The sequence below is a fragment of the Carcharodon carcharias genome, chromosome 14 (genome assembly GCF_017639515.1).
Source record: "Carcharodon carcharias isolate sCarCar2 chromosome 14, sCarCar2.pri, whole genome shotgun sequence".
In the NCBI taxonomy this organism is placed as follows: Eukaryota; Metazoa; Chordata; class Chondrichthyes; order Lamniformes; family Lamnidae; genus Carcharodon; species Carcharodon carcharias.
In genome coordinates, this window is record NC_054480.1 from 147,024,301 (window position 1) to 147,045,075 (window position 20,775).

Below are 20,775 nucleotides of genomic sequence, written 5' to 3' on the forward strand. Positions count from 1 at the left end.
CCGGGGGTGGGGGTGGGGGGTGGGGGGGAGAGTGAGAAGCCGCGGGGTTGGGGGGGGGGGGGAGGGGGGAGGGGAGCGATCGAGTGATCCCTATAACCTGCTGGGAGAGGGCGGACCACATTTGCAGCTTCGGCGGTCGTTCGAGTCCCGCTTCCCTTCCATTTAATGTTGACTTTCGGATGCTCGGCGAAGAGGTAAACAAACGGCGTCTATATTGTACTTTTATTGTTACGGAGCAGAAAGTTGTGTCTCTCACACACTCACTCACTCAGTCTCTCTCTCTCTCTCTCTCTCTCTCTCAGTCTCTGTGTTTTGTTGTTTCGCCCTCGGGTCTCGGTGCGGATTTTTAAGTTTTAAAAGATTGTAAAATCCCTGGGCCCAGCAGTTTGTTTGGTGCTGGGGGTGGGGGTGGGGGTGGGGGGGGGGGGTGGGGGGGGTGGGGTGGGGTGGGGGGCGATCGTCAGTCGGTCTCTCGGACCTAAAATGTGTGAATGTGTTTGTGTGTGTGTGTGTGTGTGGGGGGGGGGGGGGGGGTGTGAGGAGATGGGGTGGAGTGTGTGGGCTGCTGGGAGGGGGTGTGATTGTCCGGAGTGGGGGGGGGGGGGGGGGGGGTGGTGGTTGGTGTGGGGGTGGTGGGAGGGGGTGTGATTGTCCGGAGTGGGGGGGGGGGGGGGGGGGTGGTGGTTGGTGTGGGGGTGGTGGGAGGGGGTGTGATTGTCCGGAGTGGGGGGGGGGGGGGGGGTGGTGGTTGGTGTGGGGGTGGTGGGAGGGGGTGTGATTGTCCGGAGTGGGGGGGGGGGGGGGGTGGTGGTTGGTGTGGGGGTGGTGGGAGGGGGTGTGATTGTCCGGAGTGGGGGGGGGGGGGGGGGGGGGGTGGTGGTTGGTGTGGGGGTGGTGGGAGGGGGTGTGATTGTTGGGGGGGGGGGTTGTTGGGGTGGGGTGTGATTGTGTGGGGGGTGGAGTGTGTGGGGGGGGTTGTTGGGGGTGTGAGATTGTGTGGGGGGGTGGGGGGGCTTGTTGGGGTGGGGTGTGATTGTGTGGGGGGGTGGGGGGGCTTGTTGGGGTGGGGTGTGATTGTGTGGGGGGTGGGGGGGCTTGTTGGGGTGGGGTGTGATTGTGTGGGGGGGTGGGGGGGCTTGTTGGGGTGGGGTGTGATTGTGTGGGGGGGTGGGGGGGGTTGTTGGGGTGGGGTGTGATTGTGTGGGGGGTGGAGTGTGTGGGGGGGTTGTTGGGGTGGGGTGTGATTGTGAGGGTGGTGGGGGGGGCTTGTTGGGATGGGGTGTGATTGTGTGGGGGGGGTTGTTGGGGGGGGTGTGATTGTGAGGGGGGTGGGGGGGCTTGTTGGGGGGGGTGTGATTGTGAGGGGGGTGGGGGGGCTTGTTGGGGGGGGTGTGATTGTGGGGGGGCTTGTTGGGGGGGTGTGATTGTGAGGGGGGTGGGGGGGCTTGTTGGGGGGGGTGTGATTGTGAGGGTGGTGGGAGGGCTTGTTGGGGTGGGGTGTGATTGTGAGGGTGGTGGGGGGGGTTGTTGGGGTGGGGTGTGAGGGTGGTGGGGGGGGTGTGATTGTGTGGGGGGGTGGGGGGTGTGATTGTGAGGGTGGTGGGGGGGCTTGTTGGGGTAGGGTGTGATTGTGTGTGGGGGGGGGGTGGGTTGGGGGTTGGGTTTCTCTTCTAGAAAGAAGTGGATTTTGCTGCTTTATGTCTTGGAAGTTGTTAACAGCCACTCTGGGAGCGAGGGGCGCACATGCACAACATTTTTGTTTGACTCGAATAGGTTGGGATTGAATTTAATGGGATGAATTCAGCCTGCGAGAAGCTGAGGTAATTTTTAGCAGGAAACGTTTTTCCAACAACTTTTTTTTTGGTTGGTTTGGGGAGGAAAAAATATTATACCCCGAGCCGAGTTGTCCCAATCCATCCCTGATTTTTGCTTTCTGGCGAGTATGAAAAGTGGTCTCGTTCTTGCACTTCTTGTTGAATGTTTTTCTTTTTTTTTTCTCTCCGAAATAAAATGTCAAATCGTTTTTTTTTTCTCTTCTAACTCGAAGACTGGTCTATTTTGATTCTCGTGATTAACATCACATCTAATCAAGGGTAGTAAGGCTTGCTTTCCGTTTTTTAACCTTTCTTTTAGGGGTGTTTTAATTTGTCAAAATGAATCCTCAGCAGCAGCGAATGGCAGCCATAGGGACGGACAAAGAACTCAGCGACTTGCTGGATTTCAGTGCGGTAAGGATTATGGCGGTGTACCATGTATTTGTGACCGATATTTTTCTTTGCAGGATCTCTCTCTCTCTCTCTCAATGTAATTACGGGGTGCACAACCACTTTAGAGTAGCTGGCTTGTGTTACTATTTCGCGTATTGTAGATTTGCTTTTTTTTATGTATATGAGTATACGACGACTCGGATGTTGGTGAGTTTTCTGTGTTTTTTTTTGGAAAAAAAAACACGTCATATGCCAGACAGTGGTAATAGTGTCAGAAGAGCTCCAGTAATATATGTACTTGGCAATCTTTTGTTTGGGAATACTCTTTTTTTTGCATAATGTTTAATCCTAAGAATATGTGCTGCAATATGGTAGTCCAAATGCAGTCATTACATGGAGCAAATGATGCACTTTGAGACTGAGTTCTTGGGCAAACACTGGAACTAGTGTGAAGATTGTGAGTTTGGTTGTGGTTTTAATGAATTTAGAGAACCAAAATATTCTTGGTTTTTAAGATTTAAAAAAAAACAGGCAGTATTGTTGTTCAGCCTGGTTCTGGGAGGGAGGGAATTTGACACCCTGTTGTAAAATCTTTTTTATTCAAATGACACTCTATTCTTTATTTCTTAGATGTTTTCTCCACCTGCATCTAATGGAAAGAACCGACCAACCACGTTAGGAAGCAACCAGTTTGGGGGAACAGGTACAGTCTGTTCATATTTTATTGTGGGCAGGGTGTTGTATACATGTGAATGTGGTACTCTGGCACAATTTATATCTTCAAACTCTGGATCTGCATTTCGTGTGGAGTTGTAAGTAGAAAGAACTAGCCCTGTTTCAAATCTTTTAAAATCTTTGGTCTATATTAAAAATAATTTGCATAGTTATTCACAGTTGGGAAATCAGTGGGGAATGTGAAATGGAGTAAGGTATCTTGGAAAGCAGCCTGAAGGGTTTTACTGAAGTAGTAAAAAGAAGCAATGGTTTGCTGAACAAAAAAAAAGATAATCATAGGAATTATGTGGCTTTTTCCTGATAATTTTCCCTTGTAATTGGATAAAGTCCAACATCAACAGAGATTTTTCACTCTTGAGCTAGATTGTCTTGCGTTTCAAGTAGTGGCCAAACATCATCTCTTCTAACAGAAACTGCATTTTGTTTTTATATAGCTGTGGACCTCTTGTCTAGTGATTGTTATATGTTAGATTTATTTGTACAAATACGTATGTATCCTTGCTGGAAAAACCACTAAAGTTGTATTAAATGTGATGCATTCTGTGCCTTTATTGGTAGATTTTGTACTTCACCTTCACTGGTAGGTTGGAAGCTGATTGATCCCCATGTGAATGGTTGCACATTTACAGTGCTAACCATTATGTGTGCATAAAATTGAGATTGGCTGGCTTAATTTTCCCTGATAGTAACTAATTGAATAAATATTTAAAACTCAGATAATTTGTATTTCCACACCATGCAGATTAATGTCGTGATTAGGGTGGAGAGAACATTTTTTTTAAAAAGTGATCACTTTAGATGAGGTAGTTCAGTAAAAAAATTGCCTTTCAAAAAAATCTACTTGTATAACACATTTGTAAGAAAATACTTCTTGTTGGGAAAACTGTTGTGCTGCAGAAATGTTAAGTTGTCTTTTGGACGTAGATTATCACAGACATATAATTTTTGTTTTCTGCTGTGTGGGATATTGAATGTTTGACTTTAATCACATTCCAGATTTAGATTTATAGTTTACAGGCATGGTGGGGATGTATTGGAGAAAAGAGGATAATTTCCTTGGGGAAGTTTTTTACTGAAATCTTGCAAACACCTCCAGTTGTATTATGTTGTGGCAGCACAATTGAAATAAACCTTCCCACCGGAGACTTTATAAAATAAAAGACGGGAAATAAGAAATCTCATGCTTTTGAATCTTGTAACAGCTGAAAGACTACATATTACTATTTAAAAGAAAATCAAACTAAGTCATCATAAGTTAGCTAGCATGCATACTTGTTTAGTAAAACTCCCCCTGTCTGGAATACCTGTGATGTCATGCTCATTCTCTTCCTCCAACCTTAATACTCCATGTCGTACCCCCCCCCCCCGGGGGGAAAACAAACTGAAGTTATGTACAAATGCGATGTTGAGATGTGTGTAGTTCAATTAAGGTTTTTGGCTGATGAGCAAATCTTGTGTCTTCCCCTGTGGTGAGTTTGGTGGGGTCATTGAATCAGGTGGGAAGGTGATGGAGTAGGACCCCCCCCCCAAATTAAGTCCATGACAGGAAGGCCCATGGACGGCCCTTCTGCCCCACCACCTGTTAATGTCCACTTATGGGCCTCCTCCACCTTCGCTGGTAATAACCCAGTGGTGGGTGTTGGGTTCTCTGTGAGGAACAGGACAGATGAATCCATGTGGGGTTGCTTGCGGGCTCCCGAGGGGAGCCACTCAGTCAAAGACACTCAGTACCTGGTTGAGGGACCTGGCAATGGGAGGGTGGGAGCCTGCTGAGAGCCAACGCCCTGGCCCTAGTTGCTGACACCTCTCCCATGACTCCCCCTCCCGCTGTCATTCACCTCTGGCCTAGGATCCGGTGATGATGCTAAGCCTCAGCTTGGCATCCTACCGGCAGCAGCCAGTGCCTCCCCAGTGGCACTGCTTTTAATAGAGCTGCCAGCTTCTGGCTTCTGCCCCTGGGGCCCTTGATCCCAGGGGAAAGCCTGCTGCTGTTGGCCTGTCAAGTACCGGAGTGGAGCAAGATGTGGTAGGCTTTCCCGAAAAGAGATGTGGGCTTTTGCCAGCTCTGCAGCCAGCTGCTGTGACCCTGTTGACGCCACAAGATTCTGCTTGATGCCTTGAACCAAAATGGGAAAGCTTGAAGAGTTTGTGGAAGCCTGTTGAATCCAGAGATTGAGTTTCAGCCTTTAGTTCCCTGCACAACATCTGTTGTATTAAAATACATACCACTGTTTGTAAATTTGAATTTTTACTTTTTAACATTGTAGCTGTGCTTTGAGGTTCTTTGCAGAGGGAAGTGTTTTGACAGACTATTACATTTTGTTAGTGAGATTAAGTTAGTATATTTAGCTGTGCTTAACTGTAATATATAATAGCATACATTTCATAAGATTGAAGAATGCAGTTTAGTGGCTTACTGCAGTTTTTCACTCAGTAGCTTGATGTAACAGTTTTTTTTTTTTACTTGGCCTAAGTTTTCACACAACTTTCTATCTTTGATTCACACTTCAGGCCAATTCCCTGATGGTGTCCTACTTTTCTTAATGGCATTTTATGAACTAGCCAACCATGGAAAGTTGTAAACCCTTGTCCATTGAACTTTCAGTAATAACTGTTACCATTTTCCGATGAACTGTATTCAATAAAACAATACAGTAATCACCATTTTAGTCGGTCCATGATTTAGAGGAGATTATTCTGGCAAATACAAATATTGTACCGTATTAACATTGATTTTAAACCTTTTTGTGATCCTCAAGCAAGACCAGGTTAAACTACAAGTCTTTGTGTAATACCTAAAGTCCCATTCTTTCGGTAGGTATTGCACTGCTTTTGGTAACATCGCCTGATTTCACCGAAACCCTCATCTGTGCTTTTGTTGCCTTCAGGCTTGATTTATTCCAATGCATTCCTGGCCGGCCTTCCATCTTCCACACTCCATTGACTTAAACTCGTGCAAAACTCTGCTGCCCATATCCAAACCCACACCAAGTTCTATTCATCCATCAAGTTTGTGCTCGCTGGCCTACATTGGCTCCTAGTTGCGCAGAGCCTCGAGTTCTCATCCTTGATGTTAAATGCCTCCATGGCCTTGCTCCTTCTTGTCTTTGTAACCTCCTCCTGCCTACAACCCTTTTGAAGTAGCTGCACTCCTCCAATTTTGGCCTCTGGTGCACCCCTGATTTTGCGTACTCCAACATTGGTGACTGTTTATTCAACTGCTGAGGCCCTCCGTTCTGGAATTCCTTCCTTTAAACCCCTCTGCCTCCCTCTCTTCCTTTTTTAAGATGCTAGTTAAAACCTACCCCTTCGACCAAGCTCTAGGTTACCTGCCCAAATATCATCTTTTGTGATTTGATGTCAAATTCTGTTCAATAACGCTTCATGGGAGGCTTTACTGCTTTAAATGTGCTCAATGTATGCAAATTGTTATAAGTATAGATTTCTTGTCTAAATTTATCATACTGGCATGCACTATATAGTGTAGCATTTGAGTGTGCACCAGTGAGGCTTTGAAATGTGAAAATTTGGAATGTACAGGGCTCAATATTGGCTGCTTGGGACAGTATGATTCTCTTGATATGTTTGTGATATTTGTTTGGTTTTGCAGCTTGTTTTGTTTTTACATGGTCGTGATATAAATTCCATGATTTTAATATGTGGCGTATTGTTCTCAGAATGACCCATATCATTATTCATATATATTTTACTTTCATTTATGGATTTTGTATTTATAAATATTTTCTTCAATCTGGGCGGTGTCAAATAAAAGCTTGAAGAATGAGCAATGCTGCTGTAGTTTCAGAAAACATGATTACAACAGAAACTTGGAGGTTTGCTTGCAAAGCTCAGAATAAATATTATCATGGCAGGAAAACTGAAGTTATGCAGGTTTCTGAACCTGTGCGAATATCTGCCTGTATGGCCTCTTTTGGAGCTGATGCTTTTGAATCTTTGTGTATTTTTCAGCATTGTAAGATCATCCTGGCTTGGTCCCACTCTCTTTACCACAGTTTTTTTACAGAAAATATTTATTTAACCTAGAAAATGAAAAGGCTTAGAAATTGTAATTACAGTACCTAACCTACCATTTTGATAATTTGGCTCACAAACACATTTTCATGATTAAAATAAGTTGTGTTATTAGAATTTGAATGTGAAGCCAGGAATGACTTGGATGTGGACTACATATAGGTTGATGAGGCATTAGTGATATGCTCCTGTGGTCCACAGTATTGCAGGGCTACTTACAATGAGGGATTCCAACAAATTCTTAAACCACATGAGTGAAAGTCATCAAAACCTGTGAGGTTGAATCACTGGCCAAAATGCAGTTCCTGTTCAATATATTTCTGGTGTTTTAGTGGTGACTTTTTTTGTTATCTTGCTGCAGTGACCAGTTTTGAACTTATTGTGCAGTTTTTTTTTGGCATCATCTGAGCTTGTTATTGGTGTAAGCCATTACACAAGTTAACTTTTGAATGAGCAATAACTTCCATGTGATGGGAAGAATGAATTTTAAAATAATCACATGACTAAGCATTCAGAATTGTTGCTAAATTTTCTATATTCAGTTGGTGAGTGGGCACTTCTGTGTAATTTAGAGGGATGTAGCTAAAGGTTTATATTGGAATTACCCTGGCCTGTCCATATTAAAAGCTGGCACAATAATTGCACATCATTCTTCTAAAAGTTATAATTTAAATTTTTTTGCAAGGCTGATCTGTTTGGTTTATTCAACTTGTATGTTGATTTAAAAGTAATGGCAAAATCATTGTTACATTGATCTAAACTGTGACGGAGGGACCGGGACACTAAAACTTGAGTTGTTGTGTATAGGACACCATCCAGAAGAGAGTTGCAAATATATGCATACAATATTTATATGTGCTTCAGAATTCAGAGCCCTTTTTCTTGCTGTTAGCAGCACATGTTTGCAGTAATTGCAAAGGAGCTTGACCCCCACTCCCTATGGCCACCAATGGTAGCTGTACCTTAGTGACTTAGGCCCCATGGTCCCTATTTCTTCACTTCCCTTTTTTTTTAAGACCCACTTTAAAAACCCACCACATTGGCCAAGGCTTTTGTCGCCCCATTCAATCTTTCCCCTTTTGGCTAGGCATCTGTTTTTCCCTTGTGCCCTTTGAAGTGCTTGTAAATGCTTTTCTAAGTTAAAAGGCACTACTGTATATAAATACATGGTTGAGGTTTTTGAATCTATTTTGGCACATGTCCTTGTATTTTAATTGTATTGAATACTTCAAAATTTTGGACGAAATTAGCGAGCAAGCTTTTAAGTTGTGTGCTTATTTCTATAAACCGTAGTTTAGGAGGAAATCAAGAATGCAACATAGCTTCAAGCTGGGTTCTTTCTGTAGTTGAAAAGAATTAACAGCTGATGGAGTACTCTGTTCTCCAGTTTCTACAGAAACCATGGTTTGTTTTTATGAATTGCTTGTCGTATGGTCTATGTTTAGTTCTTTTGCATTGCTGTTGGCCTCCTGATGAGAAATATCCCTGAGTGAAGTTTCAGGGGTAATGCAGGGCACTCCCTAGGGGATTCTTTGCACAGGAAATAACAGGCAGAGCGCAGACAAAAAGGCTAATAGTTTCACACTTATCTCATCTAATCACCAGTAACACCTCAATTCAAACCCTTTGTCTGACCCATTTAAGTGATTTTTAAATAAACATTCCTGATGTGTCTCTTAGATTACTGTATCACCTCAGCAACTGTTGAACTTTCATCTCTTTTAAACTGTGCGGTGTCAGGAGCATTATGTATTTTAACCTATTGGTCTCCAATTTCCTAATGCTTGGGATTCTTTACAGGTAGATAATGTGTACATTTATAGGAATATTGTATCATAAAATGCTGATTACATACCATACAACAGAAATAATCTGGAATTTCTGATTCTGAAGATTGACTTTTGTCAGAATCTGAAATGTAATGTGAACGCCTTTCCCATTTCAGAGCAACTTCGCCTGTAATCCGTTGGCTTTGCTAATGGCCTGAAGTCCACCCTATTTATACTGAGGATGCATTTCAGGGCCTTGGTGGCAACTGAGAAACAACTGCAGTTATTTAAATGTTGCAAGAGCCACTTTCGTTTTCTGGCTTCCAGTGTTCAAGCATCAATGCAGTATTACTGGCCTGTTTTGAGTGCGTTGATACCTAACCCCACCCGCAGCCAGAAAAAACTTATGTCAATATCCTGTTACCACTGTAGCCTCCCTTTGCATTTTAGTGCTGAAATATGAAAAGGACAGTTTTGTCTGCTGAAACTCGAGGTATTTTGTGCTTTTTAAAAAAAACTAATTGAATTATGCAACCTTTTTGAATCGAGAGATGTTTTGATCCTTGAGTTGCTGCACTAAATCAGTAGTAACGTTATAGCTATGGTGTGTTTTTCTTTTCAAAGAAGCCTCTTCTGTTCTAACTTAAGCTTAAAAACATCATAGGAGGGTAGACTTAATTTCAACTTGTATGTTAGACTTTGTACTATTTTCAAATGGTCTTTACTGGTGTTTTATTTGGAAAGCATCTTAACATGTCTGCTGTTAAAAGGAACTCGGCTGTTTTAAAACTTAAAAACTAGTCTGCCTTGGAGAAACATTAGTTATGTTTTGTTCAGGGTCTGGGTTTATTTGTATTGTGTTGCTGTTTCTTCCCCTTTGTACCCTATGAGCTAAATTTGATGTTCTGATCTTTTTTAATCTTAACATATGAAATTCAGGCAAGAAATTCTCAAAAGGCTGAGATGCAAAAGGAAAAGCATGAGCTAACTACCTACACATCAGCGCTGCTGAAACATTTACTCTTCAGCAAAGCACATTAGACACCATTAATGTGTTACAGTATCCTATAATGTGTTTATGTTGCAGTTCTACACCAGGCACCGTCTGAGAGTCGTACCTGCTTTTAGAACTTATGCGAGCCAACAGCACTGATTTACACCACTGTCAGGAGAAAGCAGAACTCTGCCAAATGGCACCTGAATGCTGATGACAGTTTTAGTGTTCTCTCCTGTTAGAAAATAACTAATGGCTAAAAATGTGAAAGTAGTTCATTGGGCCACCTGGGTACTTTAACAAACTTCAAAGTCGGCATATAATTTACCGATAAATCGTTAGGTTTTGTTGCTGATTGAGAAATATTGCAGGTTTTTGTGCTGAAACCCTGGATTTTATTTTCTAAATGATACTGTAGAGGTTAGCTTTACTGCAAACTAGATTGTCTGTAGACGCTGAGAAAATGGATTAGGCGGCTTCAGGCGGGTTACAATTTTAATCATAACTCATGCACTTTGGAAGTGCTTCAGCCTGACTCAAGTTAATGCACATATCTCAAAATGTTTTAAAAGCGTAATTGTTCATTTTTAAAAATAAGCCTGTAATGTACTGTCGCACCTCCTTTGTTTATAGGTTTTCATTTGCAGTAGCTTAAACATGTAAAATGGTGGTTGGCAAAGACAAATGCCTGTATCGGGATAGGTTCAAGACGTTTCAACGTGTTTGAACCAGTACTGTGTCCCCATTGTTAGAATATTTTAAAATGGGCCTCCAGACTTCCTGGTTTTTTAAAAAAGGTACCTCCACAGGATTAACCTTCCTGACTACCCAAAACACTTAACTGAATTCTGAGTAAACAGGAACAATGGGATCTACTTATCATTTATAAGCTTTTTCCTGGTTTTATGTTGGCTATAAATAGTTTTTCAAGAGTTTGGTTTGTGTTTTCATTAACTTGGAAAAGCAAGTGACATTCTCAAGGATTTGGAGAAATAAATGAAAAGCATTTCTAAATATGCATGATTTGTGTAGCTTTCAAATGCATGTTTTGCACAGTATTTCAAAGGATTTGTCATATTAGATTAATTTCACCAATCTGTTCACTTCAGTAGCCACAAAATCATTGTTTAAGAGGCTATGATGTCATTATGTTGAAGTTACTTTTTTCTTAAACACCATTTCCTTTTAATTAAGTATATGCACCCTTCAATTATTATGCTTATTTCACACATGTATGGATTCACAAGGTATTGAATAACCTGAAATCATTACAGGAACTAACCTAGAGCAGCTTTAGCACCTTCTCCCTGTTGATGCAATGCAATACTGGTGTAATTTTTTTTATAAAAGTGAAATGAAATTTTTTTTGTTGATACCTTGTTTTTTTGAGAAGTTAGTTTGCAAAAGAGAATTTTAAAAAAAAACTTGGAAAATGGGGAGTATTGCCAAAGAAAGGCAACTTGAGGATTAAACTAATGTAATTTGCCATTCCCAATAATGAGATATGGTTAGACTCTAGGTTTTGCTGTACTACTGGCTCCTGATGCATGGGCGCCATGTATTCAGCACAATCTTAAAATAAGTGGAGCAAGGTGGGCTGCACAGACATTTTTTCTTAAAGCCAAAGTTTTTTGGTGCGTGACCTTTGCAAGCCTGGTAAGTTTATGTTGAGGTTACTGCAAGAGACTTGTGCCCTGGGAGCTTGCAGTACTAGCACAGCATGAAATCAGTGTAAAATCAGTCTAAAACTAATTTTTAACTCCCTTTTTAAGTTGAAAAATTATCTCGCAATTTTTTTTGTATTATTTATTGTTCACCTGATCACTTCCCAGTGTTGACTGTAGGAGGCACCGAACATGGAGGCTTCATTCTTGACTGGATAGCTTGCTCTGATAGTAAGCTATATTGCCTTTAGGCTGAAATACTCAGGGATGTTCTTTAAAGAAAAACTTGAAAGACTTAAACCAGCAGCTGAAAATTGGCTCCTAACTCTAACCTTTCAGCCTAATCATCATAAACTATTTTAGAAAAAGACTTGGAAAAAAAATAGGGTGCTTAGCATTAGCAAATGGTAAATGCACATTTCGTTCATCTATCATGTATAAAATAAGAGTAACATGCTGCAAGTCAGTAAACTTCCTACTCAAAACCTCAGCAGCCCCTCTTCCACTTTTTTTTTGCCTCGCCCCCTTTTTTTGCTCCAACATAATCTTCAACTCACCATGTGTAATGGGAAGTCCATTGTCCGACATTTAAAATGTTTTGGTATACAGTTAACAGCAAAAAAGATAATTGGATGTCAGGAACTACTTTGTTACTGCAATGAGGTTTTGTACCAGCATTGCAGAGCCGAAAGGCTGTAAGCTTCAACTCTCTGGAGATGCTGGTGGCCGAAAAGTTCAAAGGGGCAGGGATTGAGTTTTATATTTTAGAACGTTTTCATTGTCCCTTGATGCTTAATCCTTGTAATGGTGTTCAAACGTATGACAGAAAAAGAATGGCTACTTCATCCTGTTATGTCCCACACCCCTGCATTGCTTGTGGCATCCTAATATCTACAGTCTCCACCCCACCTCGGAGCTACGTAATCTCCTTGGATACGTGAAAAAAACAGGTGAGTGTGGGGGTGGGGTGGAGGAGGAGGAAATCTGAACAATTCCTCTCCAACCACTTTTCACAATCAAAGTTAGCCTTGATGAATGTTATCCAATGCCTCCCTTTTGTAAGGGGATCTCCAGCTCAGGCAGAAGGGGGTCTAGCTCTCCCTAGAAGGAATTTTAGTGAAATAGCGTTCATTGCAGAAGCTGGCAGGCTGTTTCACAGGACCACTATTTTCCAGAACTTGCAATGTAACAGTTTATTATGTGAGAGATGGTTGTACAAATTTGCTAGTGATTCTACTAAAATTTTTGAAGTGGGGTGGGTGGTGGTGGCGGGGGCAAACTATCTGGGTTTTTTAATTTAAGCATTTGTGATTGCCAATTGTATGATACTGCAGTTGTAAAGCAACCTCACTAAGTAAGTGGAGACTACACACACTGACTTAAATGATTTAAATGTGATTTTGGTGACATCCAAATGACTCCGCTGAACTTTTGCTGCCCATTCTTCATCCTCTGAAATCATCAATTTGATCAGTGCCTGTAGCCACGCAGGTTTGTAGTTGAAAGTTTGGTGCATCAAACACTAAAATGCTAAATGGTCAGCAAATTAGCCAAGTGGATTTGTGCTTTTTTTTAATCCTTGCTGTAATACTCATACAATCTGGAATAGACTAGCATAATTGACCTCGAACTACCTATTTGTAAATCAGTGAAGACTAAAATTACAGTCAAGGGATTCGGAGCTCTGACAAGTGGCTCTGAAGATTTATTAGAAAGTAGCTAAAATATGTATTAGCAAAATGGAAAACTGTTCAATTTTTAGGAAAACCTGAGCTACATGAAGAAGAAGCTCTCCTATCCCAATAAATCGCCTTATTCCATTTGCAATGTGAAACCAAAGGTTCGGGCAGGTGGCAAAGGTCATCTATGCCAGAAATTTAGTAATTTATTAGAGTTTCAAGAAATCTCATTTGTAACAAGAAGTGGAGGGGGCAAATACTCATGCCCCCTTGTCCACCATTTTGTTATTTTTTAATCTAAAGTATGTTAAAATTGGTTGTATGTTTCAAATATTAAATTAGTTCTGAATCCACATTCAGAAAGTTGAATTGTAGGTGTTAGATATGCAGTTGAGAAACTATAAGTAGCTGGTCCCATTGGCACTGCTGACAAAACCTATTGCAAGGTCTCTATATTTCATTTGACAATGAAATCTGCATTTTAACAGTAATTCAAGTTTTACTGTAAATTGCAAGATTAATTTTGAAGGTCAAAGATTGAATGATTTCGAAGACCAGTTTTTTTCTTTGTTTCGTCTAAGCTTTGCGCATAAGTGGAGCGGTGAGGACATGTGATTCTTCTCCTGCAATCTGCCTACTGTGATGTACATCTTCTATTGTTGATCCTATAGACATTGCTTGGAAAGAAGTCTCTGCACGAACCTGTTCTAAAATTTGTTCGTAGAAGTGGTGCAGCCAGAAGTAAATGGATATGTATGACCTACATGAAAACCCAGCATGGGATTGATTAGTGCTCTAAAGTAAATAAATTTACCAAAACAAAATAAGGTGCTTAACATGTGGCTTATTTATTGTAGACCTCCATTAAGTGGATATCTTTCTTTCATTTGTCTTGCATGAAGTAATTTGTGTTTTGTGTGCTTGTATGGATGTATACTTAACCGTTTTTTTGTTTTGGAAAAAACACACCTGTGTTGAGTGTATTTGACCCTGTATTGCCAGCTCTGAGTTTAGATTGTATGTTATGACTAGGTTCAGTGTAAGTAAGGTCTGACTGAAAGCAAACTTTTTATATTGTCTTCATGCTTGGTTTGAGCTGCCCCAAAGTGCACATGAAGGTAAAGCGTAGATCGTGCGCTTTCACAAGCGGGCATTAAATAAAGTGAGAGTTTCAATATGTTGTTAATGGTCGACTTGATTTTAATATACTCTGTCCTGCATTATGACGGATCAATCTGTGGCTGAGAAAGACCCAGTGGCTTTGGGGTTTAGTGGTGGCAAATTGCAGTTACCACCCCCTCATGTGGTTTGAACTCTTGCTGCTATCAGATAATGAATGAATACCTTTCCATTTTGCTTACTTGCTTTTATGTTCGGTTGGCTTGCAGTACAACTGCAAGAATTGGTTTAAGAATTTAAAAGTTTCGTTAACCTTCGGGGAAGTGTAGGTTTTAAAAAGAAGTCTGAGATTTCCACATTTTTTTCCCGGCGTGGACTTGATGCTCTCTAGACCAATTGTGTTGGGTGATGATGGTTCTGGATTCAGAGTAAAATGTTTGTATAATTCGAGTACTTATAGTAATGATATATAGTCACAGAATGTTCTCAGTTCTGAGAGAGGATAAGAGGGATTTGCTAGGGGCATAGTTTCAGTATCTTCAGTACAGATTTTATATGTCAAATGATGCTGGCATCTGTTTTACAAGTCAAAAAAAAGTTATGTTTTCCTTCTGAATGGAAATTAAAGTAATCAAATCTAAACACTGCCTAGAGTGTGCAGCTACAAAGGATAAACAATGAAGAATACTTTCCTTAACTCCAAATAGAAATTAATTTCAGTAAACACATTTATTGCCAAGGTTTAGGCTGATTTCTGGAACCGTGCACTGGGATGAACATTTGAAGTTGGTTCCATCTACTTGTATTGTTCCTGTAGCGATTCAATATATGGCAGTTCTGTTGCGTGTGCTCTTGTAGCCAAGTGTTCTGAGTGCCACCTTCTGTAATCAGTGCCAAAATTAACTAAACACTACCAAAATATAGATAGCGACAATATTCAATCAAACAGAGGTGGTGTTTTTATCTGCGCGCACATTTTTAATAGGAGTATCGGAATTCCTCTTTGTCTAAGCTTTTCAAAGCCAACTTATATTTTACAGACAGGAATGTAATATTTTGCTGCTGTTGGCTTGTTCCTTCTCTTCCTCATCCAATTTGTGTATATTTTTTAAAATTGTGGAGGAAAACTGTAAGCCTATTCACCACCTGTCATGTTTGTAATATTAAAAATGTATACTTGAACTAAATCTTGAAACCCAGCAGTAAGTGTAAACAAGAGAAAGATCGTGTTTCTTTAGTGTATGTCAATTGCAGAAGGGAGTTTAAATGTTTCCCTTGGACTGATTGACCTTCTATTAACTTTAACTTTTGAATGAAGAGTTTGATATGAAGGCTTAATTATTTGATGGAAGTAACTGCTTGTGATTAGTTATAAGTGAGCAGATAGCAAGCTGGGCCTCAGGAACATTTTCGCTATAACAGCATCAGAATATGTGAATTTTTATTAACTGAAATTGATCTTTGCGTCATCTTGTTTCAGGACTCCCAAATTTAGAAGTTGAGAACTGTGATAAAATTGAAATGTGCTTTCAAATTTGGCCAGCCTAATGCAACACATCTTGGGTTTTAAGATCTTATTAATGTAAAGTAGATACCTACTGCAAGTACAGGTACAGTGTCACAAAACCGGCTGTCCAAAATCCAGGCATTTTTATAAGCAGTCATGCATTAATTTGAATTTGTTATTAAACAAATAAAATAACTTACTGGGACAATTTTGGTTAGGTGCTGCATCAGCGAGATGGTGCTGCAGACTAGTTATTGGCTTTCTGTGCTGGCCTCTTCCTGTTGTCCAAGTGATCCATGACCCCTAAGATGAGCCAGCCTTGCTAATTGTTTAATTTTTTTTCAAACATTACTTCTTGACTTGTGTATTTTTTCAAACTTTAATATAAAGAAACTTATTCACTTAATTCAATAGGGGACACATCAAATCATGATTCTGATTTTTTTTTTCTGTAACTTGAATTCCAACACTCATTTGGTCCCCAGGTTGCCAGTTTTGAAACAGCAAACCTTTATGCTATTACTGATTTGGGATGACTTTATATAGTGTAAATTGTGTTTATATTTTTCTATATATATTCATATTAATGGATACAGATTTTTCCCCTGTGCTGTCTATATTGAACAATCTTAGAACAAGCATAAGCAAGAACTAAATCTGGGATAAAACACACAATCCCAACAATGTGACAACCTGATTGTGAATAGTACTCCTCATTATATTATGACTGCCAATTTAGTGCCACATTAATGCTGAATTATGGATAGTCGTGTTGTGGACTTGTGCCTATGAGGAACTGATTTTAGAGTGCCAAAATTAGTTACTCGTGATCATTTTTGGTTGACTTTATCTCATCCATGTCTGCTGAATTGAACCCAAAAATGAAAGGATGGTTTCAAACCGAATATGCTAGCCACCCAGTTCTTCCTCACAAAATTGAACCATGTCAGAGCAGTTGATGACTTTGAAATTTTTCTTGCCTCTGGTATTCATAGATGCTGGGGCAACTCCTTGTACTTCTGATTTAAATCAAAATAATTGAGGTGCCGTATTCGACAGTCACCATATGATATGCTGGAGAAAAGCAGCTTGTGGGACATTGAAACATTTTCTTCAGGAAGCTCTGCACTGTTGGGGGTGTCATCTCTCCCGTGAGACGTTAAACTGAGGCCCCATCTTCTTGCTTGAGTGGCTGTAAAAGATCCCAGAATGCTATGATGAAGAAGTGGAAGAGGATTAACCGTGGTGAGCTGGCCAATATTTATCTCTTAATCAACATTGCAAAGAACCAGATTATCTGGTTGTCATCACATTGCTGTTTGTGGGGCTTTGCTGTGCGCAAATTGGCTTTCCTACACTGCAACAGTGGCTACACAAAAGTACTTTTATTGATTGTAAAGCAATTTGAGGCATCTGGTATTTGTGATAAGCGTTATATAAGTGCAAAATGAATCTATGATGGTTCCCTTGGTTAATTGGGGCAGGGAGCTAGATTTGACGAGGATTTATTCTGCAGTCTTTAGAATCTGCGTTGGCTTACCATGGTCGAGGCTTTTGTTCAAACTTGTCACCTGGATTTGGATATTTCATGATTCAAGCCCCATTCCAACAACTTGAACGTACAATTCAAGTTGACACTTTGGAGCCATACTGAGGGAGTGCTGTATTGTTAGAGGTTCCATTTCTGATGAGGGGTTAAACTGAAGTCCACCTGCCTGTTCAGGAGAGATGTAAACTTTCCCGTGGTATCTTTTATGTCCCAACAAATCACTATAAACACTGTACATTTGCTTGTGGAACCTTTTAATTCCAAAACAGAAATTGTTTTTGAATATAATAGCAGAGATTACACTCAAAATCATTTAACTGTGGAACTGATCAAGATATCATGAGCTGAAATTTGGTCTTTCAAATTTGTTCCACTGCCTCCAACCAGGCCCCATTTAGATAATATATGGGTCTTTTGTCATATGAACTAGATAAGCATTAATGGTTCAGGTAGGGCTATGAGTCCATGGATACTGGCAACACTCTGGTCCCTTTTATTTGAGTGACCGCTCTACACATTCTACAGGCACAGTAGCATGTTCTGGACATCTGTGTTGCTAGGAGAAAAGAAGCTTCTGGGATGTAAAACAATTTTTAAAATTCTCCTTGTGATGATGAGCATCAGCAAAACCTTCAACCACATAGGGCATCGCAACTGTCTCTTTGAATATTTGGTCAAGGTTTTTTTTCACTGATCTTGATGCATGGGGGGTGGGTGGGTGGCGGGTGGTGTGGAATATGAGCAGATCGGAGGATATCCTATTGGGTTTACTCATGGGCTGGACTAGTATGCTTAAGATCTGTTTGGAGTGTTGCTCTGATTCTTTGTGTATATGTGCGTGCTCAGGCCACCTTGGAGAGGGATTGCATAGTGTTCACTGATTATGCGCAAAGCTTTCTGTGACCAGTGGGCACTGTTGGAAAGTTGCACATAATACTATCATCAAATGTATTTTAGTTTTGTTCAGGCTGTTGTATTAGTGCTAGACGTGGGCAGTTGCAGATTTGATGTCGTTGGCTTAACCCCTATGCCAATTTACTGACCCATCAGAAGATTCTCAACTTGGATGCTGTTTTTTTTAAAATGTTTCCATCTAGCTTAAACACTAAGGCAAATTAGTCAGTCAATTTAACACTGAACTTTAGATCTCCAGGTCAAGGGTCAGTATCACTGAACACTATCTGTCCTCACCTGAGTGACCAGGATGTTAAATATTGAGGGACTTTTTATTGAGCTACCCTGAGAAATCCTGTGATAGTAGACTGTGCCCTCAGGGTCCTTTTTCTGGTCAAGTATAGTGGTGACTGGTGAAATTCTTGAAATCTAACAGCAAGCAGCATTTACAGAAATGCAAAGAAGCAACAATAATGGAAATGAAGGCTTGTTTTACGGTGTTTGCATATGCTTGAAGACTAAACTGCTGCCTTACATCTTCAGTGTGTTTGGTTCTCTTGTCTCAAAGTTACTATATTATTTTAGAATATTTTCATTTTCATATGAAATAGATTCTCATTTGGTGATTGTGAAGAAACATTAAATCGTTCTGTGCTATAATAAGTGAGATAGGGATAGTGCTGACCAGTTACAATATAATCTTGTAAAAAGGTACTTGATTTGAGCCGCCATTGTGTGAATTCCTGCTTTTCATATACTGTGCAACTGCTTTTTTTGATATATCACTGATCTGGACTTGGGTATTTAGGGCATAATTTTAAAGTTTGTTGATTATGTGAAACTCAAAAGTGATAAGCATTTAGAGGACAGAGACTGGTGAAATGGGGAGACAAGAATATGGGTGTTGCTGATAAGGCCAGCATTTATTGCCCATCCCTAATTGACCTTGAAGGTGGTGGTGAGCCACCGCCTTGAGCACAACAGAGAAGCTTGCTAAGATAAAAGCACAATTGCAGGTTCACACTCCATGATTCTGTCAAGTCTCAGATTCCCTGTCCACATTGAAATATTGTTAAGGGATGTCATCAATAGTCTGAAGAGTCATACAGACTCAACGTTAACTCTCTTTCTTTCTCCACAGATGCTGCCTGACCTGAGTTTTTTTTTCAGCATTTTCTGTTTCCATTTTAGAGTAGCTTGCTAAGCCATTTTGGAGAGCAGATAAGAGTCAACCACGTTGTTGGGGTCTAGAGTCATGGACTAGGTAAGGACAGCAGATTTCCTTCCCTGAAGGACATTAGTGAGCTCTGGGCATTTTGTTACAATCTGGTAGTTTCATAGTCACCACTACCAGCTTTTTTTCCAGATTTTATTTAACTAAGATTAAATTCCCTAGCTGCTGTGGTGGGATTTGAACTTATCTTCAGATCATTAATCCAAGCCTCTGGATTGCTAATTCAGTAACATAACCGCTGTGCTTCTGTATCCCGAAAGCAAAATACTGCAGATGCTGGAAATCCGAAATACACAGAAAATGCTGGAAATACCCAGCAGGTCTGGCAGCATCTGTGGAGAGAGAAACAGAGTTAATGTTTCCAATTGTGACCCTCGCATCAGATGGGGATGTCTGTACACAAACTGTGTTGAAGGTAACCAGAGAAGTTGAGAAAGCAGTTTTTTTTAAAAAGCCAAGAATCCCAGTTTCTTGAATGGTGGTATAGAGTACCAAGAGAAACAGAAGCCGTGCTAAACTTTTTGGGTGCACTTTGTTCAATTTTGGCCACCGCATTTTAGAAAGGATGTCGAACGCAGAGGCACTTTAGGGGTGAGGGACTTGTGTAGAGAGACTGGGGAAGCTGGACTTATTTCCCTCTGAGCAGAGAAGGTTAAGAAGATACTTGTTCAAAATTGAGTAGTTTTAATAGAGTAAATTCTCCTATTTCCATTGGCAGAAGGGTCAGTAACTAGAGGAGACAGAGATTTTAAGGTGATTGGCAAAAGAACTAGAGGCAACATGAGGTGTTTTACATAGCAAGTTGTTGTGACCTGCCGTGTAGTGCCTGAAAGAGTGATGGAAACAGGTTCTGTTTTCAAATTCAAAGCAGAACAGGATAAATTCTTGAAGGGGAGTGGGTGGGATGATTACAGGACCAAGAGGAAAGAGATGGAGAAGTAGGACGAGTTGTATATAACTCTTTCCATGAGTCAGAAAAGGCGAGGTGGGCTAAATGGCATCCCTTGCTGTATCATTCAGGTGATTTTTCTTTTGTAGAGACTTACTAGTACCAGTCTCTTTTCCCTAAAAAAAAAATAATCTTCCCATTTAGCCCTTATTAACTCATCCAAATTGTTGATCAGGTGGAGGTGTTTTCCTTTCAAGCAACTTCCGTTTGAAAATGAGGATACTTTTTAAATTTGATGACGTGTCTGAAGGAAATGTCACCTCAGTGACTTGACTCCCTTTTGAAATCTCGCCAATCTTGATAGTTGATTTCCTCACTGTCTGCTTTGCTTGTTTAAAAAAAGAACAGACTACAAACTTTTGTTCTTTGTGTTTTATATAGCAACAATCCTATGAATCTCTTACCAGACAAAACGCCCTTTGCTCTAGACATTTCCAACGCAA

General features: G+C 40.6%; 1 protein-coding gene across 10 annotated transcripts in view; it reads left to right on the forward strand.

Moving 5' to 3' along the window:
* LOC121286814 (transcription factor 4-like) overlaps window positions 1–20,775 on the forward strand; it is a 126,814-nt gene that overhangs the window by 500 nt on the left and 105,539 nt on the right. For 6 of the 10 annotated variants that reach the window (XM_041203871.1, XM_041203868.1, XM_041203865.1 and 3 more), the window contains exons 2-3: window positions 2,134–2,228; window positions 2,838–2,910. In XM_041203871.1, the coding sequence (XP_041059805.1) occupies window positions 2,154–2,228; window positions 2,838–2,910 (148 nt within the window). In that variant the 5' untranslated portion in view covers window positions 2,134–2,153. Of the gene's footprint in view, window positions 1–60; window positions 195–1,799; window positions 1,821–2,133; window positions 2,229–2,837; window positions 2,911–20,775 lie in introns of those variants that run through there. The other 4 variants (XM_041203863.1, XM_041203864.1, XM_041203869.1 and 1 more) reach the window with 4 other exon arrangements.